The 25,244-nt window shown below is 37.4% G+C and overlaps 1 protein-coding gene across 1 annotated transcript; it reads left to right on the top strand.

The window, feature by feature from the left end:
- Positions 1-12,430: 12,430 nt before the first annotated feature.
- On the top strand, positions 12,431-13,369 carry LOC114365469 (uncharacterized). Its single transcript, XM_028322054.1, has 3 exons — positions 12,431-12,875; positions 12,964-13,073; positions 13,156-13,369. The coding sequence occupies exons 1-3, from the start codon at positions 12,807-12,809 to the stop codon at positions 13,367-13,369; spliced, it is 393 nt and encodes a 130-aa protein (XP_028177855.1). The 5' UTR covers positions 12,431-12,806.
- The last annotated feature ends 11,875 nt before the right edge of the window (positions 13,370-25,244 follow it).

Raw genomic sequence — 25,244 nt, 5'->3', positions numbered from 1 at the left:
GTGGTTTAGGCGTGAAAGCAAGACAGACAGACAGAGTTACTTTGGCATTTATAATATTAGTATAGAAATATAGATACTACATAGATAGTCGTACTTGTAATTACCAACGCCCACTTTAAGGCGCCAATTATAAGAGTCCACAGATCATTATTAATTTGTAGAATGTTGTGTTGTGCGGGATAATAATATCCTTTGGCATAATAATATCATACGAATCACTAGGCCAGACAGGCGCCATATTAAGTAAAACGAAACACTGAGAGCAGTGATTGAGACATGTTCTTATCTCAAATGCGCACGCGCACGTGTACAGTCTGTAGTCCTAATGATTAGGAGAGTCAACAAAATTCATTTATTATCATACTACATACCTAACTTTTGCATACGACTTCTTCTAAGCTTATTGCGGTCACAGAAATTCTTAAGTCTTTTCTGGAGTTTATTAACTAAATGCTTTACAAATGAGGGAAAGAAAACAAGCTTAAAGTTATGCTACCTGATGGCGACAGTCACAGAACTATTCCCATCTACAGAGTGTTAGGTAAATGGGTATACTAGCCGACACTATGAAAATTAAAAAAATTAAAATGATGATATCAAACTGACTTCACCATACCATTTATATGCCCATGTTAACATGGGCTAATGTCGGCTCATATACCCATTTACCTAACACCCTGTATAGTTTCCACCACTGTTACCATAGCTAAGATCTACAACTTGACTACCAACAAAAACCTCAACCACAGAAGGCCGGTTGTCACACGCATTGGCTTTAACAGCACCTGAAAACTTGTAAAAGCGCTGCTGCCTGCTGCCTTCTTCTGCTTCTTTATGAAACGTCCTAACTACACACGCTTTTTCTTTTGTTTTTTGAAGGTTTTCTGTTTCTGAAGGACTGGTGACAAGCAAAAAGTTCATCATAAAATATTCATGTTTTTTAGAACTGTATCAATGTCCACGTAATGTTGTCGAAGATTTGCCGGACATCACGTCGGATTAAATCTCGATACGAATCAATTGGTTCTAGGTGCGCAATCGATTACAGCGAGCTGATATAATCGGGAGATTATTATGAATCGAGTGAAAGATCGGACGATAGCGAATAGGTCGTTGAACCTATGTAAAATGCTAATCTTCCTACAGTCTCTATATGAATAAATCATTCACATAGGTAGCCATAGTTTTTGAGAGTCAATGCTGTCATAGATTAGATATTATACTTACCTAAATTATTATAATGCTAATGTGCTATAAACCTAGTTCAACCAAAGAGAAATGCAGCCACGAATTTTCCGAATAAGGAAGGTGTTTCAGGACGACCAGGTCAAAGTAATACGATAAATACTATTTTGTGGAAATTTTTTCCCCAACCCTTTGGCCTGCGTGGGGAGAGAAGACCAAATCTTCTTGCTTTATTTGAGTAACTTTCAGTATTTTCAAACAATATTCTGTTTCATATCTAAATATATTATGTATATAACTCAAAGGTGACTGACTGACTGACATAGTGATCTATCAACGCACAGCCCTATCCACTGGACAAATAGGGCTGAAATTTGGCATGCAGGTAGATGACATCATAACGAATTAGCATCCGCTAAGAAAGGATTTTACGAAACTCTACTCCTAAGGGGGTAAAACGGGATCCACGCTTCCACGCGTACGATAAATTTCATTCACTTTCTAATATCTAACTCAAGACCTCTTGATCATATGACAACAGACTAAATTGTTCGAATTGACAATGATCCGCCATTGGGTGCGCGCGCGCATCCAATAGCGCTCCGGCCGGGTCAATTGATATGAACCGTATTGATTTACTTTCAGAATCTGTGGTGCATTGGTGTTCACTGATTGATTGTTGCCTTGATTTATTGATTACATACAGACAAAGTTACTGTTCTCTTGGGGCCAGTTTTATTATTCTAGTTAAATCCACTAACTGTCAAACTAAGTTAAAAAAAATGATTAAAAGTCAAGCTAACCATTGTTAAAAACGAATTTTGCAGATATTTAACCATTAGACAGTTGGTTAACTTAACGAAAGAAAAACTGGACCATTTTCCAATGTATTTAAAAAAAAGCGAAATCACTCTATTAAAAATATTTCGTGAACTAATTTTTATTTTAGCCTTTATATCCGATATTCGCGGTGATTTTTACAATCTGTTACTTTACAAAAAAAAACAACGACGTGCGAATAACAGTCCTAATTGTTATTTAAACAACATAATTGCGATTCGACAACATTCAATGTTATCGTCTAATCAACACTGACTAGTTTTATAGCTCTTCATAATCTTTATTTGTAATCCAATCCTTATCTTGTGGATAAGTCTTGAGATCGGTCTTGGAATGTTTTTAGCGTGTTTTATAATTTTGCAGCTTTGTCTCGCCTGTAGCCTGTATTAGCGATGTGCCGAGTACGGTTTGACTCGAATCAAATCGATTCCTGCTTTAAACTCAGGACTCCTACTCGAACAATTTATTTTGATTCACGTCGGACTCCATTCCGGTAGGTACATGAGTCATGATCACAAATTGGTGCATGAATTACACTGGTTTTAGCCAAATGATGTCCACTGCTGGACAAATGCATAGACAAAGGCCTCCCTCATGGATTTCTGAGCCCTTCAATGAATGGACCAAAAATACGTAACCTTCACTGGTTGGGTTTATATGGCGGTCAAGCTGTAGATCCTGGCTACACAGGAGTTGCAGCGGTGGGAACGAGAGGTGGGAATAGTCCCGTACGGATAAAAAACCTGAGCCTAAGTTCGTCATTGAAGCTCCATGCTTATTATTTTTTCCACTATCACGCTTCTGACAGTTGGCTTAAATTTCATACGATCATACAATGCCAGTGTGATCCGTTATCACGATGCGGATCGCGGTGTCAACTTCTCGTCAAAGTGACAGCAACAACAAAGTATTTCAAGGAATGTGTGGTCTTTCTGACGTAGGTAGTTCAACAATCACACCTTGTAGCCCCAAATTAAGAAATGAGCTTGTATTATATACGTAGGCCAACGTAGGTAAATCCTCATTTTGCCTCCGGGAAATTAGAGGGTCATCCATTGGAGGCAATGGAGACTGTAAGAGCAAGAAGTCCACTTTGATAACCTAGGAGATCTATCCATGGGTGCTCAAAGAACACCGAACTGTCGCTTGGAGTCTTTGATCACCTGGATTTGATCACCCAGGTGTTTAAAGTGGAATAGACCGGATAGTGATGAGATTGCTGAAATTGTATTTTGAAATAATGGAAAAAGAAGATCCTACAAACGCCACGTGATTGTAATTGGTGTGACAAAAAATTTGTAGCGGTACCATGTGGCTTTGTCTTTCTCTCTTATCGCGTTGTTGTCATGTGGAAAACATGGCTTTCTAATTTAAAGTTTGTTTTTATGACTGTAAATGTGATGTAAAGCTTAGATGAATTTAACTTCAACTGAGAGGCGATATTTTTGGCTTTTGACTTTCAGTAATCTATTCGTATTTCGCCTATTTTTTTCTCTTCTTCTGTTCTTTTTTATTGGTTTTTCTATTACATTATTAATTTAGAATTGCTTAAATAACCTCATAATATCTTCAAAATTCCATGAGCAACTCAAACGCCCTAAGCGGTTACCTTGAGGTATAGATGCGCGCGCGCTCGTGAGCAAACGTTTAGCGATCGCTCACGTTCTCTCACTTTTGGGCAGTTACTGGAATTTTATTGATAAAACTGGTTCGGATTTGATTGATATATTTTTATACAGCATAATTGCCTATAAAACATAGTAACTTAATAAAATAACGAAATAATTTGCTATTATTGCCTGTCCGTTCACAAAAAGGAAAATTTTACTACCATAATAAGAGCTACATAATAATCTAAAAAGATTTTTTACAACAAATCTAATATACGAGTAGCTGGTGTCAGTGATATTATCTGGAAATAACCGAAGATACAATTAAATAATATGTTTCTCTATTATAATTATTGAAATTGTAAAAAATACATAATGTCACATTCATGTCACAGAATATTTTGGCATAAGAGAGCTGTAACAAGCAGCTTAAGCCAAAAGTCTTTGGAATCTATAATTTTTGTTGGTAGAGTCCTTTGAAAATCCTATAGTTTGTAGAATTGTGTTGCTATACTTTCATTCGTAATCTGAACCCTTTGGCCTCATTCCAGTGGTTTTGCTAATGAGCACCATATTTAGAGTAATGAGTCACAGTTATTAGAACACACTGCCAATTTCGATGATTCTGATTCCTAGAAAAGGAGACCGAAGTAACGTAATTCTACGCGATTTTATACTTGACCTGAATGCCCATTTAAAAGAAAACTTTCGTGGAGACATTAACTTTACTTACTATATTACAATATTTTTTATGGTAACTGTAAAAGAAAACCTGTATCGTTCGTTCGTTTCAGCCGAAAGACGTCCACTGCTAGACAAAGGCCTCCCCCAAGGATTTCCACAAAGACCGGTCCTGCGCCGCTCGTATTCAGGCACCTCCCGTGACATAGCTAGCTCGTAGAGCTGATGGCCGCTGGGGCAGGAAAGTTCTTGAGTGGCGACCACGAACCGGAAGACGTAGCGTGGGTAGGAGGCCTCTCACTAGGTGGACCGACGTTCTGGTGAAATCCTGTAGGTACATGCTTGCATCAAATTCACACAAACACTCTTTGAAATATTAAAATTTCATAATTGAGTGAAACCTTCAGGAACTAGACAATCCTCCCGAAACTGAAAAATATAGCAAGTGGAAAAGTTTGGGAAACTTTTGTATATCGATGCAACCGATTAAAACTGTTGAGTTGTGTTTTCATTGGCGTTCAACTATAAGTCATGGCTACACCATAAAGTAGGAATATAACTTTATGGGCTAAGTACACAGGAGTCCAGCGGTGTGAACGAGGGCTGGGCTAATAGATCGATGCATATTTCGAATCATATTTGATCGCTCGTCAGAATTTATCACAATAAACCGATCGCTTTCAGACAAACAGTGCGTTGAATGAGTCTTATCAAATGAAAACCACTTAGAGCAACCGTCAAAAACGTTAGGGTTTATAATAATGGCCAAGCAATACAAAATGTGTTGCAGCGGTGGCTGAGCATAGTCGTAGATCGATGCATATTTTGTGTGAATTATCGATCGTTCTACAGACATTTGTATGAATAATAGATCTCTTTCAGACAAAGAGTGCTGTGAGTTGTCTTGGCACGGCTCCGAACGCATTCATAGACTACGAGTACTGATGTTTCCGAATTCCAACAACATGGCATGCTTCGTGGTGTACCTGTACCACAGAATAAATAAATACTAGTCTATACAAAATTAATATTTTTTACAACTAACTAACAACGTCGGCAACTTTAGTCCAAATCCGTCCAGCAACGTTCATATCGTATAAAGGACTAAATAAAACATCGATATTTGATCGTAAACAGATTGTTTGATAATTGAAGGACGGATTTGGATTAGGCTTGATTATAAAAAACCAGCTTAAGACAACAAGCCAAGTAACAAAATAGAGCTCTACTTGACCTTTTAATTTATTTTCGTTACTTTATAAACATACATTTAGTTTTCACATGTTAATGTGCCAAATGTGCCTTAGATGGTTACTACAATCTAGAATACTTCTTTAATCCTACTTGTTTTCGTATGTTGAGTTTATGAGGTAGAGCTTCTTTTAAGGCCATATTCCAAAGATGTAAATGTTGTTTGGCGCTTTAAACTGAAAAATTAAGTAAGTAGGTATTAAAATAACTAGATATTATATTTTACAACAAACACAAGTCTTTTCAACCGTCATAGTAATAACTGCGACTACATCACGCGAGACTGGTCTAGGAGCGGTGCCAATTTCTAATATTTATCTTACAACGTTTTACAAATTTAGTGTGGGTTGGAATCATAAATATTTTCTACAACTGTTTCTGTATACTGAATATTGTTTCAGATTTTGCGTACGTATTGTAGAGACAGTGGAAAATTGATTTTTCCCGGACTTGCTTGACCGTTCTTGAACCGAAACATTACCGTAGTCGCTTGCGAGTGTGTCGAAAAAAAAAGATTTTAGTTCTTAAAAATACTAAGGACGCTGTACAATCTATCATACTAGACTGATTTTTCAATCGTCAGTTATCTTTTAACTGAAGAATAACCTTGTCATTTTGACATATTGCCCATACTAAAACTGTCAAAGTGCCGAACTTATTCTTCAGTTAAAAGTTTGAAAAATCAGCCCATAATGACATTTTTTTCGCAGTCGCTAGCTATGACGTTTGATGTAAACTCGCATAACTCCTTGGACCATTATAGTCTCAACTTGATTCTTTACTCTACCAGAAGCAAAGAGATTTGGTCGTCAGTCCATCGAGCTGGATCACCCTTCATTGAAACTAAACGTGACATGTCTGGGTATGTGTAGTGACAGTAAACATTAATTTAGCGACATCTTTTAATATTAGTATAATAATGAGTAAATATTAGCAAGTGGATTGCTAAACGCATCATAACGAATTTCGTGGGCAAATATTTGTAGATTAATCTGTATGTAAACTCAAAATCTGAAGCGGTTTACTTACACAGTGAATGTCGTGTTATAGCAGGAACGGTCTGCAAACAGTGTATCAGACAATTTTGTGGCAAAATAGCTCCTACATTTACATCTATATAACTTGCTGGTGGCAGATCGGCAGTGGGGAACGGCGTACGTGACTGCACCAGACAGTCTTCCAACAGAGAGAGATGGCGGGAGATCGTGCAGAGAGTCCTATCCGTCTCTACAACCGATGTGAATCATTATAATGCCTCAACGTGACCACGACCGGTGTGCCAAGAGCGAAAAGAAATAAGAACATGCTGAAGAAGTACCTGGAAGCGGGCAGCGCAGGACCAGTTCTTATGAATATCCTTAGGCTCTGTCCATCAGTCTTTTTTTATCGCGAGGAAGCTCTTAGCCTGAATCTCACCCGATGGAAAATGATGATCAGACCGAAGGTAGAAGCTTCACCCGGAATCCTCAACCACACAGGAACTGACTATTTTACCACCAACTGCCGGAATACAACAATGCTGTTAACATTGTTGTAATGGCGACATGCTGTAATGGTGGCAGCCTTGGGTAAGATGGTGGTAGCTAGCCAGGCGGACTTGGGAGGATAAACCAACCAAACTTTGGGTGAAAGGAATGAACGAACAGTGCTTAACTTCCTGTCGTCCATACAAGAGCACGAGATTTTATTTTTAAATTATTGTGCTCATTACTATTGTCCCGGCTGGTATTCAAAATCGTAATCACCATGTCATGCAGTCCTTTTAGTGTTTTTGCTGTGTAAAGATGCTAATTGCGTGCCCACTCGCTATCTTTTTCTATGTTTGCATTTTACTTACACTGAAATCATTTAGACAAACACAAACTGTTAAAGTACGTCAAAGAACGCTAAAATTACGTAAAGGGCATTTGGAACTTCTTTTGAAGACTAGTCTTCTAAAGGTACTAATTTTTATTACCACATTTACCACTTAAGTCTTTTACTCTTTACTACCTATATTTGTTCCTTTCCAAGAAAACTGTTTCAGTTAAAATGGCTTATTCCACTATTCCCTGTTAACGCCAATTGGAGCATATATAATGGGGAATAATGAACTAAAAAGTTCATTAATCCCCGTTATATTAGGATTTTATTTTTAAAATTATGGGGATTAATGAACTTATTAGTTAATTATTCCCCATTATAAGCTCCAATTTGGCGTTAACGGGGAATAGTGAACAAAAAGTTCACTAAATCTCACGTAGGGGAGAGGGGGGGTCTCGTCAAATATCACGTATTTTTTTCAGCGAGGAAAAGGGTCAAATTGCTAGAGAGCTGGGTTATTTTAAATCAAAAAAATTATGTATTTTAAGATGATAATTAAAAATTATTCAACTTTTTTTTATTGAAAAATTGTCTCACGTAATTAATGGCCGCCTCCGTAGGCCCTACCGTTCTGATCGGAGAGCCCCACATAACCCACTAGTTGCCTCCGCTATTGGCGGGTATGCAATTTCATACATTTTGCTAAAAAAAGCCCGCGCAAGCGCTTGTCTATAGTTTTCTCTCCTCGTAGTATGAGCAATGTGAATATACCGTAACTCTCCATTTCAATTTACTTTTATTGATACCAAGTCCGAAGTCTATCAAAGGTTACAGTACTTTGCAAAAACTGACCATGACCAGAAATATAATTGGGTGTTACTTGCTGGTAAACACTATATTTGCTCTGTCAAGGGCAGGCGACAAAGACGCTCGGTTTGACAAAAGTTTTTTTATTTTATTGCAGTTTTTTTATGTAAACTATTCATAAATAAATACAAGTTAGTTGGCAGTGGCTATATCAAAATTATAGGACATCGTGCTTTGTTTTTTTTTAATGCCGAACAAGGTAGGTATTTGACCGCAATCGCACCTGATTTTAAGTGAGAAGCAGTCTACATACACTTTTAATGGAACTTTTAAGGAAGGCTAATGTCCATCAATAAGAATTTTCGTTATATTTTCACCCAAAAAATTCTTATTTTTCGTAGGCATTAATGGGGAAAACCCCGTCGGTAGAAAATGAGAATGACCCGCTAAAATGATGGTGATGACGTAGGTAGCGATGCGAATTTTACATGCAAAATTTTGCTTACAATAAAATAAAATGTAGATAGGTATAATGTAATGTACATACAGTATCAGCTATCCAAACAAGTCGAATTTCAATTTCATGCCACAGTATTATTGAATGGTAGACAATGGTTTAATGANCAACTGTTGCTGTATACTGAATATTGTTTCAGATTTTGCGTATGTATTGTAGACACGGTGGAAAATTGATTTTTCCCGGACTTGCTTGACCGTTCTTGAACCGAAACATTATCCGTAGTCGCTAGCGAGTGTGTCAAAAAGATATGAAGATTTCATTTCTTAAACTACTAACGACGCTGTACAATCTATCATACTGGGCTTATCTTTCAATCGTCAGTTATCTTTTAACTGAAGAATAAAACTGTCAAAGTGCCGAACTTATTCTTCAGTGAAAAGTTTGAAAAATCAGACATTTTTTTCGCAGTCGCTAGCTATGACGTTTGATGTAAACTCGCATAACTCCCTGGACCATTATAGTCTCAACTGCTTGATTCTTTACTTTACCAGAAGCAAAGAGATTTGGTCGTCAGTCCATCGAGTTGGGATCACCATACATTGAAACTAAACGTGACATGTCTGGGTATGTGTAGTGACAGTAAACATTAATATAGCGACATCTTTTAATATTAGTATAATAATGAGTAATGATATTAGCAAGAGGATTGCTAAATGCATCATAACGAATTTCGTGGGCAAATATTTGTAGATTAATCTGTATGTAAACTCAAAATCTGAAGCGGTTTACTTACACAGTGAATGTCGTGTTATAGCAGGAACGGTCTGCAAACAGTGTATCAGACATTCTTTGTGGCAAAATAGCTCCTACATATACATCTATATAACATGCTGGTGGCAGATCGGCGGTGGGAAACGGCGTACGTGACTGCACCAGACAGTCTTCCAACAGAGAGAGATGGCGGGAGATCGTGCAGAGAGTCCTATCTAATCCGTCTCTACAAACAACCGATGTGAATCATTATAATGCCTCAACGTGACCACGAACGGTGTGCCAAGAGCGAAAAGAAATAAGAACATGCTGAAGAAGTACCTGGAAGCGGGCAGCGCAGGACCAGTTCTTATGAATATCCTTAGGCTCTGTCCATCAGTCTTTTTTCATCGCGAAGAAGCTCTTAGCCTGAATCTCACCCGATGGAAAATGATGATCAGACCGAAGGTAGAAGCTTCACCCGAAATCCTCAACCACAGAGGAACTGGCTATCTTACCTCCAACTGCTGGAACACAACAATACTGTTATGGCGGCAGACTTAGGTAAGATGGTGGTAGCTAGCCAGGCTGGCTTAGAATTACGAGGATAAGCTTTACCACTAACCAAACCATTTGGCTGAAAGAAAAGAATGAACAGTGCTTAACTTAAAACCGTTTATTGCTTTACAAAAAAAGGAAATTACAAAAGAAAATTTATAATAAAACGTTTGAAGCAACTGGAGGTGGCTCAGCTTGTGCTGCCAAGGTCTACTTGTCCTAGACGGCGCTGGTTTTCAGCCATCCCCACTTCTCTTGAGGTGTTGATCGTGGAGAATGATCACGGGGGTTTAGAGAATTATGAGTAAAAAGCAACAATAATTAAAGAAAATACTACTCCTGTTAAGTTGTCCAAGAATTTATTTTTAAATTATTGTGCTCATTACTATTGTCCCGGCTGGTATTCAAAATCGTAATCACCAAGTCATGCAGTCCTTTTAGTGTAGCTATGTAAAGATCCTAATTGCGTGCCCACTCGCTATCTTTTTCTATGTTTGCATTTTACTTACACTGAAATCATTTAGACAAACATAAACTGTTAAAGTACGTCAAAGGATGCTAAAATTACGTAGAGGGCATTTGGAACTTCTTTAGGCTTATGTATAAAATAGTTATGGTAGTAATTTTTAATACACATTAAGATTCTTTAATATTTTTGTTACTTTCTAGTTGTCTAGTTTTCTCTCATCGTAGCGTAGAGCAATATGAATATACCTTTACTCTCCATTTCAATTACTTTTATTGATACCAAGTCCGAAGTCTATCAAAGGTTAGAGCAGTTTGCAAAAACTGACCATGACCAGAAATATAATTGGGTGTTACTTGCTTGTAAACACTAAATATTGCCTCTATCAAGGGCAGGGCACAAAGACGCTCGGTTTGACAAAAGTTTTATTATTTATTGCAGTTTTTTTATGTAAACTGTTTATAAATAAATACAAGTTACTTGGCAGTGGCTAGCTAGATCCAAATTGCAGGAGATCGTGCTTTGTTTTTTTTATGCAGAACAAGGCAGGTATTTGACCGCAATCGCACCTGATTTTAAGTGAGAAGCAGTCTACATACACTTTTAAGGGAAGGCTATTCATAATGTCCATTAATAAGAATTTTCGTTATATTTTCACCCAAAAAATTCTAATTTTTCGTAGGCATGAATGGGGGAAAACCCCGTCGGTAGATGGGAATGACTCGCTAAAATGGTGGTGATAACGTAGCGATGCGAATTTTACATGCTAAATTTTACTTCAATGAAAACTCTCTGGTATTAGCTTACAATAAAATAATGTACGTAGGTATAATGTATAATAGCAGCTATGCAAATAAGTCGAATTTCAATTTCAAGCCACAATATTATTGAATGATATACAATGGTTTAATGAGTACCAATATTATTCATTTTCGTATCCAAGTGAAGAATAGCCTCACAAAAAATAGTTTTCGTTTAAGAAAATTAAATATTTCATTTAAGTTTAATATTTTTAGCAAGAAAATAAACTTTGTAATATGTTGAAGACATTACAAGAAAGAAAACAGACAGGTTTAAGTTTACCTTAAACAATATTAGTAAGTATACTTTTTCAGTTTGACTTTCCTTATCTCTTCTGCAAGTAGGTAAGTGCATCGGCTATTAGGTATGGATGTTTGCGGAAAGCGCAGCGTAAGATGTCCACCCACAAGATGGACCGACGACCTCATAAAGGATAAAGATAGCTGGATGCAGGCCGCTACCAACCGGTCATTATGGAAATTATTGGGAGAGGCCTATGTTCATCTCGCAGAGTTGCTAAAATCAAGTGGTAGTGGGCCTAGTGACGATGATCGTTGGGGCAGAAAAGTTCACGAGTGGCGACCACGGGCCGGAAGACGTAGCATGGGCAGGTCTCCCACTAGGTGGACCGACGATCTGGTGAAGGTCGCGGGAAAAGCCTGTATGCAGGCAGCGCAGGAAAATCCTTGGGGGAGGCCTTTGTTTGTCCAGCAATGGACGTCATTTTTCTGAAAGGAAGTCCTACGGCTGAAATGATGATGAAGATGATGGATGTTATACATTAGTTAGTGATCTAAATTCGTGCCAAATCCCGACTTATAAAAAGCGAAACGTGTACCGTTAATTCACCAGAAGCAAACAAAATGGTTATTTTTAACGCGTAAACAAATTCTAGCCGTGAACTTGGGCGCGCCTGCCAAGAGCGCGTTCCAACTTTGTATGGGATTGTCTTTCTTGAAACAATAACAAACGATGTTTAATGTAAGTAATTTAAAAGATTTAGCGATACACATTTACACGAACATACTTATTTTACAAGCTTTTATTTAGTTTCACTTGTCTGATGTTTATCATCAAATCACGCAAATTAGATCCCCTACCCGGTTATTCTCCGAATAACATCGATTCTAACGGTCTTATTCATAATAAAATGCTAATATAGGTTTAAAACCTACATTAGCTAAAACGTTTGATAGGCTTAAAACACTCTTATAAACCTCTGATAAAAAACGTTATTCATAATCGTTTATAAACCTTTGATAGCTAAAACAGAGTTTAATATTTTCTTTCCACAGACTATACAAAAAGAATGAACGAAAACAGCTTTTTTGGTGATTTAACTTGATGGACCATGTAAAATCATAGACAAATCGCAGAAAAAAAAAACAAAAAATTGGCAGCTGTGACGTTTTACTTACTGACATTGACATTTGGCACGAAAATTTAATAAAGTTTTCGGTTTTTTCGATCAACTCCCAAGTTTTATCAAACTTTTATAAAACTTGGGATTGTATGTTCTGGATTCTGTACCTCTTACCCTGTACTCTGCAATAAGCTCTTACGACGACCCGGCTAGTTACATCGGATACTAATTATGTCCATGACGAAGGAGAACAGACCGCCTAAAAGGCAACGATCAGAAAACTGGTTGGAGGAAGATAAGGTAGTACTTATTTTTAGCCTGATAAAGTGCCTACTAATTTTTGTAGCATGGTTTTATTTATGTTTGACGCCTAGTGTTTGCTTTTCAGTATTTGCTGAAAGAGTTGGTGAAAGAAAGAGTAAATGCAATCGAAAATAAAAATACAGACACTAACACGAATAAACGGAAGGTTGCGGCTTGGGCTGATTTACAAACAACGTTGGTACATCTTTTGATTTCTGCCTTCAATATAAAATTTTGCCTTTACCTGTAATTCAAAATCCTGTCATTTCTTTTTCAGGTTTAATTCAATGTGCGCTGGTATGAACCGCTCCATTACCCAGTTAAAATCGCAATGGAGCCTCATAAAAATCAGTGCGAAGAAAGACAAGACCATTGCTAGGCAGGCTCAAATTAAAACTGGCGGTGGTCCACCATTATCAGTGCCTGACGATAGGGCTGATGATATAGCATCTTGGTTGCCCAATGAATTTGTAGTCACAGGAAATCTTTAACGTTTTACATAAATATATTGACTTGGCCATCGCATGAAAACACGTGTAAATTAAATTATTTAGTGCGATGGCCAAGTCAATAATTTATGTAAAACGTTAAAGATTTCCTGGCCTGGACTTGGTATTACATGGATCTCACAACTTTTTACCGTAGAACAACTGAGTTGCGAGACTTGGTTTTTTTGACAAGTATTGTTTTTGATGGGATATACCCATTTACCTAACATCCTGTAGATATTTTTGCGCGGGTAAAGTGGTTTACCTACTTTATCTTGATAGGGGAATGGTTAATGGAGTTGAGTCAAACTGACTTTTATAAGCGGAAAATTTTTACACCTAGGTGCTAAAATTATTGTAAATGTAAGTTTTATAATAATTGTTTGTTTTCCAAATCTCTACTTNTTATTAGAGCTTTAAACAAGGCCCGAGCTCTCGATAACTTATCACACAGTTATAAGAGGATTTTAGCGCTAAATGACGATTATGAATAACAATTTTTATCAAACGTTTTATAAACCTCTAATAAGCATTTGATAAAATGTGAAAAATGATTATGAATAAGACCGTAAGTCTTAATCGATTTTGAAGACTATTTCTTATGTTTTCTTGTTTTTTTTTATCCTTTTTTCGGTTTGAGTGTTATTTCATCTTTTTCCTATTTGTTTAGTTAAAGCATATTTTTAATTATCGACACAAGCAACTGTTTTGTTGTTGTGAATCTGTACGCTGCATGTTTTCCAAATAAAGAAAAAAAAAACAAAAAAAAAAACACTATCTAAATCCTTGTTCTAAATTGTAGTGTGGATTCTTCGTGATTTTGAATTGAAGAGAAGATCGTTTATTTTCCTATAATTTAAAATAAACGGTCTTCAATACCAAATAAATTTCATCAGTTTTATTTGTGTTTAGTCTGTTAGTGATTATAAGCATGGTGGTGTTAGACTTTATTTTATCTTAATTCCTATAAAATTTAATTCCCTATGTAGGATTAGGAAATTACTCTAACGGCATTTCATCGATCGATCAAGTTAAAATTACCTCAAGTAAGCAGGAAATTATGTTATTCCTCGATATTTAGAAAACACAATCAGAGTCGGTCAAGCCTGAGGGCTGTTTGTAAACTTTTCTACTTTGGTTCATAATTACCCGAAATTGGTAGTTAAAGACTCTATTTTTCTTTTCTTTATCGCAAATATTTACCTGGTTTTCTACATCGTATAGCTCTACAGGTATCAGACCTACTAACGCCCGTATTCACATTACTATGAGGGCTCACAGTGCGCGTGGACGCACAGGTTGACACATGAACCAATCACATTCGGGAATTCCTTTCTTAGTGCACCTCTACGCTATCTAAGCTACGTCCCTTCCAAATTTCAAAGCCGTTTAGGCTGTGCGTTGATATGTCAGTCAGTCAGTTTCTATTTTTATATATTTAGATAGAAATTTTCAGTCCCTAAATGGAAGAAAAACTTACAGAAGACAATTTTTTTATTTTTATAATTTCGTAGAAAAAACTTTATACAGACCACCTACGTACCGCACTATTTTCCATATATCAGCCGTAACAACTTAGGACACGATCTATCGCTTAAAGCATTTCCTCGTGCTAACAAGTTCCTTATTTCATAGAACCGCGATAACCTTTACTTGGGCCCGTATTATGAAATTATCATTGAATAAACGTTTTAAAAAAATTACTGATACATAACAATGACCCATCTTCTCTAAGTTTTTTTCTTGTATCTTTGTAAGGCACATAAAGTTAAACACCTAAGCACTTTATGATCATTGTAATAAGAGCGACTTTCCATCATCATAGTCTTCATGATGCTGGAACTAGATGTGCAAATCGTCAACGCATAGCATGGCCTTCAACTCCTAAAACAGTAAGTGTGGAATCTATCAGCAATTTTATGGTAATTTAAAGTTTGGTTTACAAATGTAGATTTCATATTTATCAAAATTATTTTGAAGGTTCCAATGAAACAGTGGTGGTTTAGTCATGAGTTGCTGAAATTGTTGAACGCAATACATCTTGTAAAAGGCTGAAAATGGTGACCATGAAGTCAAATAGTTCCATTCTCCTTTCTGAAAGCACTACTGGTCACATACAATCTCCCAGAACACATCATCACTACTGAACCTGATCTCCTAAGGTTCCAACGTTCCATTCAACCACTGATCGCCCCCCTATTTTTTTATATAGGTTCTTCGTTCGTTCGTTTCAGCCGAATGACGTCCACTGCTGGACAAAGGCCTCCTCCAAGGTTTTCCACAATGAACGGTCCTGCGCTGCCCACATCCAGGCTCTTCCTGCGACCTTCACCAGATCGTCGGTCCACCTTGGATGTAGGTACTTATGTCTTTACATTTTGCAAATTTCAAATTCATCACAGTAATTAAGAAAGCATTCAAATTCATGCTTTTCATTCTACAGCACGTATTGTCGTAACAGAAAAGAAACAATACACCAACATTAATTTTTGACGAAAGGGGTAACCCCTCTTTTGGCAGAACCAAGCTCTAAAGATGTCATCTAATTAACTAATTAGCAACAAAGTACGAACACAANTGCGCACAAAGGAATGAGACCGCTCGGACACCGAGCCCACAGCGTGGTAGGGGTGGGGTTGCCCGCTCTTTTGTTTTTTAATACTACTACGCTGAATATTGTGTGCGGATTGGGTTGTCGTACAGGGGTACTACTACATGGTAAAATAAATCTCGGAGGCGAAAGCAGGATAATTATTATTTTTTTAGCAAGGAAATAAACTTTGTAATATGTTGAAAACGTTACAAGAAAGAAAACAGACGGACAGACAGGTTTATGTTTACCTTAAACAATATTAGTATACTTTTTCAGTTTGACTTTCCTTAACTCTTCTGCAAGTAAGTGCATCGGCTAACATTAGGTATGGTAGTTTGCGGAAAGCGCAGCGTAAGATGTCCACCCACAAGATGGACCGACGACCTCATAGAGGATAAAGATAGCTGGATGCAGGCCGCTACCAACCGGTCATTATGGAAATCATTGGCATATGTTCAGCTCTCAGAGTTGCTAAAATCTAGTAGCAGTGGGCATAGAGACGATGGTCGTTGGGGCAGGAAAGTTCTCGAGTGGCGACCACGGGCCGGAAGACGTAGCATGGGCAGGTCTCCCACTAGGTGGACCGACGATCTGGTGAAGGTCGCGGGAAGAACCTGAATGCAGGCAGCTCAGGACCGGTCGTTATGGAAATCTTTGGGGGAGGCCTTTGTTTGTCCAGAAATGGACGTCATTTTTCTGAAACGAACAAACGAACGATGTTCAGCAGTGGACGTCCTATGGCTGAAATGATGATGATGATGATGGATGTTATACATTACTTAGTGATCTCAATTCGTGCCAAATCCCGACTTATAAAAAGCGAAACGTGTACCGTTAATTCACCAGAAGCAAACAAAATGGTTATTTTTAACGCGTAAACAAATTCTAGCCGTGAACTTGGGCGAGCCTGCCAAGAGCGCGTTCCAACTTTGTATGGGATTGTCTTTCTTCTTAATGGAGCCAATGAAACAATAACAAACGATGTTTAATGTAATTTCAAAGATTTAGCGATATCATTACACGAACATACTTATTTTACAAGCTTTTATTTAGTGTCACTTGTCTGATGTTTATCATCCAATCACGCAAATTAGATCCCCTACCCGGTTATTACCTGAATAACATCGATTCTAAGTCTTAATCGATTTTGAAGACTATTTCTTATATTTTCTTGTTTTTTTTTATCCTTTTTTCGGTTTGAGTGTTATTTAATCTTTTTCTTATTTGTTTAGATAAAACATAATAATATTTTGAATTATCGACACAAACAACTGTTTTGTTGTTGTGAATCTGTACGCTGCATGTTTTCCAAATAAAGAAAAAAATAAAAAAATAACTATTATCTAAATTCTTCCTTGTTCTAAATTGTAGTGTGGATTCTTAATGATTTTGAATTGAAGAGAAGATCGTTTATTTTCCTATAATTTAAAATAAACGGTCTTCAATACCAAAGAAATTTTATCAGTTTCACTTATGTCTTTGTCTTTAGCTATTAGTGATTATAAGCATGGTGGTGTAATGGTGTTAGTCTTTATTTTATCTTTTCCCTTATATTTCATTCCCTATGTAGGATTAGGAAATTACTCTAACGGCATTTCATCGATCGATCAAGTTAAAATTACCTCAAGTAAGCAGGAAATTATGTTATTCCTCGATATTTAGAAAACACAATCAGAGTCGGTCAAGCCTGAGGGCTGTTTGTAAACTTTTCTACTTTGGTTCATAATCACCCGAAATTGGTAGTTAAAGACTCTATTTTTCTTTTCTTTATTGCAAATATTTACCTGGTAACAATAATAATTTAATAACAGTAATAATTTTGCATGCCTTAAGGTGGAAGATGGAGATACCTACTTGAAAAATTGTAACACCTACTGATGTAAACCCATTTTCGCAAAATAAATGATTTGATTTGATTTGGTTTTCTACATCGTATAGCTCTAGAGGTATCAGACCTACCAGTGTTTCTTTTGCAAGAGAAAAGATGATAAAAATATAAACTGTTTCATTCCTTCGTGGTTAAAACTGTCCACTAGTTTTATGGAATAGTTCATTCATTCCATCGTTCGTTTCATCCAAATGATGTCCACTGCTGGACAAGGCCTCCCCCAAGGATTTCCATAACGGTCCTACGCTGCCCGCATCCAGGTACTTCCCGCGACCTTCACCAGACTGATCGTCGGTTCACCTATCTCATAACTAAGTTTACTTCTCATAATCATGAATAGAAACTTTCAGATGGCAACTGTTTTAAACATAAAAGTAGGTAAAGTCCCTGCGTGGAAGAAAAATTTACAGCAGAGTTTTATAATTTTTGTCTTTTTCTGTCCCATTTAGAAAAGTGTGAAGATAATTTCGTAGCATAAGTTTCTATAAACCTACCACCTACGTACCGCACTATTTTCCGTATATCAGCCGTAGCAACTTAAGACACGATCTATCGCTTAAAGCATTTCCTTGTGCTAACAAGTTCCTTATTTCAAAGAACCGTGATAACCTTTACTTGGGCCCGTATTATGAAATGATAATTTAAGAAACGTATAAAAAAAATTGATACATAGTAATGACCCACCTTCTCTAAGTTTTTTTTAAGTCACCATTGTATCTTTGTACGGCACATGAAGTTAAACTCCTTAGCACCTTATGATGATTGCAATAAGTGCGACTTTCCATCATCATAGTCTTCATGATGCTGGAACTAGATGTGCAAATCGTCAACGCATAGCATGGCCTTCAACTCCTAAAACAGTGTGTGGAATCTATCAGCAACTTCATGGTTTTAAAGTTCAATTTACAAATGTTGATTTCCTATTTAACAAAAATATTTTAAAGGCTTGAAAAGGAATGAAACAGGTGGCAATAAATCAAACATTTACATGAGTTGATTGAAATTGTTGAATACCTCGAAAAATGGTGACCATGTAGTCAAATAGTTCCATTCTCCCTCTGTCCATCCCCTGTCTAAAAGCAACCTCAGTTGACTACTGGACATAATCCTCCCAAGCCCACCACTGCTGAACCCGATCTCTTCATATTCCAACGTTCCATTAAACCACTGATCGCCCCCACATTTTTATGTAGGTAAGTACCTATGTCGTTACATTTTGATAATTTTAATTCATCACAGTAATTGAGAAAGCATTCAAATTCATGCTTTTCATTCTACAGCACGTATTATCGTAACAGAAAAGAAACAATACACCAACATTAATTTTTGACGAAAGGGGTAACCCCTCTTTTGGCAGAATCTTTAGAGCTTCTAAAGATGTCATCTAATTAACTAATTAGCAACAAAGTACGAACAAAGAACGAATACAATGATCGGAATCTCCATTGAGGTTTATACCCATCGATTTAAGACAAGCAGCGCCAATTCTTGCTTTTGTTGGCTCGTTTCGGCTTAATGGCCCATTTGGTAACGTCAAAACTATACATATGTGCTTCAAAAGCGGCCAAAACCGAATCAAACCGGGCCAAAATATATGCGTAATTGTACCAGAAGAAGTAAAATACCTACCGACTATTGATTAGCTGGAAAATCTCCGGCTAATGATGATGGTGACAAGATTAGTCAAGATTATCAGGTCTTCTAGAGCCTTGATCATTATTTTTACACATAAGTTAGAGTAAAAGTGCTCGTTCCATAAAATAAGATTCCCCAACCCGTTTGACCAGCGTGGGAGTTTTAGCCAAATTCTCCATTTGCCTCTGGTAAATTAGAGAGGGTCGTGCTCTACCTTGGAGACTGAATGTCTTGAAACATTAGATCTTTCTTTAGAAAATACATACAATAGATGACTGAACATAAACACTGTAGCATTGTAAAATGTGTTATTTCAACCGCTTCTGTAGTCTAGTGGTAAGACCACCTGCTTCAGACGCAGAGGTCCCGGGTTCGATTCCCAGTGGGGGCAGATTTTTCTGTTCGGTTTGGTTGGTGATAGGGCTTGTTCTAAGTCCGCCTGGCTAGCTACCACCATCTTACCTAAGTCTGTCGCCATAACAACAATGTTAACAACATTGTTGTGTTCCGGCAGTTGAGGTAAGGTAGCCAGCTCCTCCGTGGTTGAGGATTGCGGGTGAAGCTCGCTTCCACCTTCGGCCTGATCGTCACTTACCATCAGGTGAGATACAGGCCAAAAGCTTCCTCGTTGAGGATAAAATAAAATAAATATTTTGCAAGAAAAATATACTCTCATATCAAATATAAATATCATCTCATGTAGACTTTAAAGTATTGTGATTTGCATTCCTTTTTCATTTTTGTATGACCTGCATTTTTTCACTATTCTACTAGACATTGTTTTACGCAGACATGACTCTAAAAAGAAACCATATTGACGTCAATGCACAAATATTGTCCTATGTCTGTGCCAGTTCGCGGAACCGTAGTAATTTCTCTAAACAAGGAGTAGCCGCCATGTTTAGGCGGCGGATATTGAGATGCCGCCATATTTGATGGTCAATGCCAATTCATCATTTTGTCTTTGGTTAGTTGGTATTGCGATTTGTAATCGTGAATTAATTAACTACATTTTGACTACAACATTCTAGTAACGTATGGTTTTTGTAGTTAGGTAACAAATAATTCCTATAGTAGTCCTTCCTTAGCCCATCTGGAGGATCTAAGAAGATATTAACACTTTTCTACTTCTTGAAAAGTGCTTTAACTATTCCCACCTCTTGTTCCTACCGCTGCAACTCATGTGTAGCCAGGATATACAGCTTGACCGCCAATAAAACCCAACTAGTGAAGGTCAAGTTTGTCCCGGGGGAAAGTTGTAGGTAACTAAGTGACAAGTGCTTTTTGTCCTCAAAAAAGTTGGGTACCTAACAAGGAAGTATCTAACTAAAACCAGTATTTATTCTGTGCTAAAACTCAGATAACTTTCATCGTATGTAATATTTCAGTGTCAACACGTCATCTCAGACCTTGACCTGATGATGCTGAACTAATTAATTACTATCAACATCGACGTAATTTTAATTGTTCATCACAACAATCTAGTTTCATAACTCGTGGAATCTCGATTCTTCTTAATCGATATCTATTGTGTCTCGATTCACTTGAAGGGATAACTGGCAAATCTAGCAATGATTCATCATCATCATCATTTCAGCCACAGGACGTCCACTGCTGAACATAGGCCTCACGCAATGACTTCCACATCGCACGGTTGGTAGCGGCCTGATTCCAGCGCGTTCCTGCTACCTTTATCAGGTCGTCGGTTCACCTAGCAAGGATTATTCCTTCCTTAATTCCTTTTTCCTAAAAAGTTGGAGTTGGTTTTAGAGTCTAAAACCTAGATACGAAACAATACACCCGCCATTAGTACCTACTTATCGCTCAGTTATGAATGGAGTCATTATCTGGCAATAGATCTGAATTGTTTAACATTCATGGCACGAGAATGTTATGACAAACAGTCAATCATTTTATGTACATACAGTTCGCGAAACTGAATCGCCATTTTGTCCTCTACAGATGCGACTTGAAACTATAATTATAATGAAGTAGGATAACTCGTGTTATTATGCTTCATAAAACTTCACTTTTTAAGAAAACTAGAATATAAATGCGTACAAAAATACAAGCTTTCCAAAATCAAATCTCCTATAATTGCACCACAATTGAGATGTTTGCGCGCCAAAAGGAATTTACATCAATTTCTTATGTTTGCCTTCTCCTAACAAATTTTACAAAACTTACTAATATTGCATTCTGTATTTATAAATCACATTAGGTATAGGACTAAATAAACGCACTTATTGTTGGAGAAATAAAGTGAAATCAAGGTCCATAATAATTACTTATTTCTTATCTAAATTACTCAAGTGTATGAATCCCAGACAGGGACCCCTTTGGAGGCGTTTCTAATCTAGAAGCAATTGAGATAATACAGTATTATATTGTTATTCGAGAAATGAAGTTAATAATCCAAATTAACTCTTTTTTGCGCAACATGGGCGGCGGCCATTACCGAAAAATGCGCGCGAAAAATATTTACAAGAACAACAAACTCAGATGAGACGAACCGGACTATGTAAATGTCCCGCCCACGTTAATTTATAATCAAATACACACGTGTAAATATTTTACGTAATAATAACACGTAAATTGTAGACTTTCATTTACTCAAGAAACATGGAATTACAGACCGTGGCTCGATCTATCGACCGCGTGAAACATCACGACTAAAGCTGTCACTGCGGAGCATGTAGTTCAGGAGTATGGTAATAGATGGCGATTGACTCGCTGAAAATATTTTATCAGAATCAGATATTGTCAATCATTTTTGTGAATGTTTGGACACTATTTAGGTATTTTATATCAGCTTATGTTAGTAAAATAAAGCACGTTCAATGTTCATACTATGCTAGAGTCGATAGATACACTTGTCGAAGCAACAATACATCAAGGATACAATAATGTAGAGTTCTGAAAATTTATTATCCGACATATCATTGTGGAAAACCTTGGGGGAGGCCTTTGTCCAGCAGTGGACGTCATTTGGCTGAAACGATTATCCGACAAGAAAATGATGGATTTGTTTGTACCCACTAATGAGGGCTATCGTTTTTATCTTTAACAGTTGGCACCCCTGGCGATTGACAGGACCTTACTCTACAGTGGCGCCATCTTGATGACTGCAAATGCGATAGTCCTCCTACCACTTTAGCGCTCACCAGTTGGTGCCACTGTCTTCGCTACTAGCAAGTAACAGGACCTTACTCTACAGTGGCTCTAACTGGTGAGCGCTAAAACGATAGCCCTCAACGAGATATGTCGCACAACATTTACGAGGAATTTTCACATCTCACCTGATGGAAGAAAGTAAATGATGAAATTTAAGTGATGATTAGGCCGAAGGAGGAAGCGAGCTTCACTCGGAATCCTCAACCACAGAGGAACCTATTTTTTGTAACTTCATGAACTGCCATGCTTTACATGATTGCCTTTTTCGGACAAAAAGGGAACAAACAGAGTAGGTACTCTTACTATAAAAAAGTTTGAATGCAAGTGAAGCGAAACCTACTTTTTAAGAATAACTTATAGTTTGGCACATTGACAGTTTTAGTATGGGAAATGTGTCAAAATGACAAGGATATTCTCAGAAGATATCTGACGATTGAAAAATCAGCCCTTAGTGACTTTTGGATGTATGAAAATTTTAAACTACTGTTCAGTGTTCAACATGCAAGTAAAGTTCAACACTGAGTTGTCTCACTTGGAAATTGAACCTAGTTCACCCAGAACTACTGCATGTTAGGACCACGGAGGCATTTAATAGTAAATGAAAGTGTGAAACAATAAATAAAAGCGACCGGCGCACGCGCAGTCCACTTGACCTGGATCGGCGCGTCCTTTACTCCATGTGCGGCGTGTTTTGCACGTGTGTCTCTGGCAGGGTTGTCACTAGAAGCTTTTTACAATGTCTTTGGTATTTGGGAATAAGCCCTTGAGTATATGAATTTTATTGTGAGACCTCTGGTTCTTCTGGAGCAAATCAAATCAAAAATAACTACTCACCTATTCAATTTTGACCAATATTTTGACACTTATGAACGTCACAGATAATAAAATAAAAGCGTGCTAAAAAAGATCTCCTTATCTTTTAGGAAGATAGTAAGTCACTGTACTCGTATAGGTAGAGCACGAAACTTCATTTCGTTTTGAATGACTTTCTCAAAATTTATTCGTAAACAACTCTTAAATTTTTTTTTCTGTGCTGCATTTCTTACACGTACTCTTTTTGAATTATAATGATCAATTTTCATTACCTGAGGTTACCAGTTTTAGATTAAGGTATTGAGACATACATTGACGTGTCGATTACACCCAGTCCCAATCAAACGAGAATTCCAATTTGACCAAGACGTATTCATAATCACATATCGTATTTTAAGGATCAAGAAATGTTAAAATATTGGGAGTTTATGCCCAAAAATAATCGGTTGCACGGCGAAAGGCTCCAGCAGTAGACTGACCCATGACGTTATTATGGATGATGATATAAAGGATAAATTATAGTGGCAACCCTATCGATCAGCTATGGAGCATTCGACCTTTCATATGTGTGACATTTCAATGCTGTGGACAACTGCCTTCGAGGGAGGACTGACGCGTTTCGTCACGCCTGTGGCTCTTAACACAATGGAATACATCATCTTAATTGTTGACGTCATTCTAGTAGTTGGTAGCTTAGTAGATATTTTAATTATTTATGTAGAGAGTCCTAGAGAGTCACACTAGTGCGAGTTTTGGTCGATCGTTTTGAGAATTAGGCCCCGAAGAGCTAAAAAGGAAACAGCTAGGGACTGGAATTCGCTGCCTGCTGCTGTCTCTCCCGAACACTTTAATCCGGGCCTTTTTAAGGCGAGAGTGAATAGTCACATGCAGGGCAGATATGCCATGCTAAGCTGCATCTCACTTACGCCCGATTCCCATATTCGATCTTCTATCCAAAGATTTCAGCTATCTTCAAATCTTAATCTACTGTAAATTGGTGTCCTACCTTTTTTATGCTAGACAAGGCAGGTATTTGACCGCAATCGCACCTGGTGTTAAGTGAGATGCAGTCTATGATGGTACTTATCTGCCCTGTAAGTGCCTATTCACTCTCGCCTTGAAAACGCCCGGATTATACCTGCTTTCCAATAATTTAATTCGTTTGTTAACGTTAACGTTTGTTAATATAACACCAGGTGCGATTGTGGTCAAATGTGTGTTGTGGGGGTCATTAGGCTGAAATGAAAAAAAGGTTCAAAATGAGAGCTAAATGCTGCTCTGAGGAAGCTTACCTACTAACAATTTACCGTCAACCTCCCAAATCTGATGTTTAAACAGTGCATTTATCTTTTCGACCACTAACTACGCAATTCTTGTATGCGCCCCAACTTCGCTATGTGGGTGTCATATTGTACGAATCCCACTTCTCTCTCGCCCGCAGTCTGCCTTAGTCCTTAACGTCTGTAACGGGAGTTGAAATAGCAATTAATTTTCAGTCTGTTTGCCAACAGTGTCCTCTATTGGACGCGTAGAATCAGGTCACTTCTTCAAACGAATGGAAACGACCGCTGAAGTAATTATTGTTACACGCATATTATAGTCATTAATTGTACGAGTAATGGGCTCTGTTATTGTTTGTATTTTTGTGGTTTAATCATCCTTGTTGAATAAACCAGTTTTGATTCCTATAAGTAAATGATCCTACAAGAACACAAACCAGCAGGGCTATAGGATGCACACCGTGATAAAATGTTATCGATGATTTTAGACTACAA

The sequence above is a fragment of the Ostrinia furnacalis genome, unplaced genomic scaffold (genome assembly GCF_004193835.3).
Source record: "Ostrinia furnacalis isolate ACB-3 unplaced genomic scaffold, ASM419383v2 OfSCF7591, whole genome shotgun sequence".
Lineage (NCBI taxonomy): Eukaryota > Metazoa > Arthropoda > Insecta > Lepidoptera > Crambidae > Ostrinia > Ostrinia furnacalis.
This window is presented reverse-complemented; position numbering and strand designations above follow the sequence as displayed.

Excerpts from the sequence above, each read along its gene's own strand:
- LOC114365469 (XM_028322054.1), top strand. The coding sequence starts at position 12,807 with ATGTCCATGACGAAGGAGAACAGACCGCCTAAAAGGCAACGATCAGAA. Across the intron at positions 12,876-12,963 it reads ACTGGTTGGAGGAAGATAAG|TATTTGCTGAAAGAGTTGGT; the intron begins GTAGTACTTATT and ends TTTGCTTTTCAG. Across the intron at positions 13,074-13,155 it reads TGGGCTGATTTACAAACAAC|GTTTAATTCAATGTGCGCTG; the intron begins GTTGGTACATCT and ends TTTCTTTTTCAG.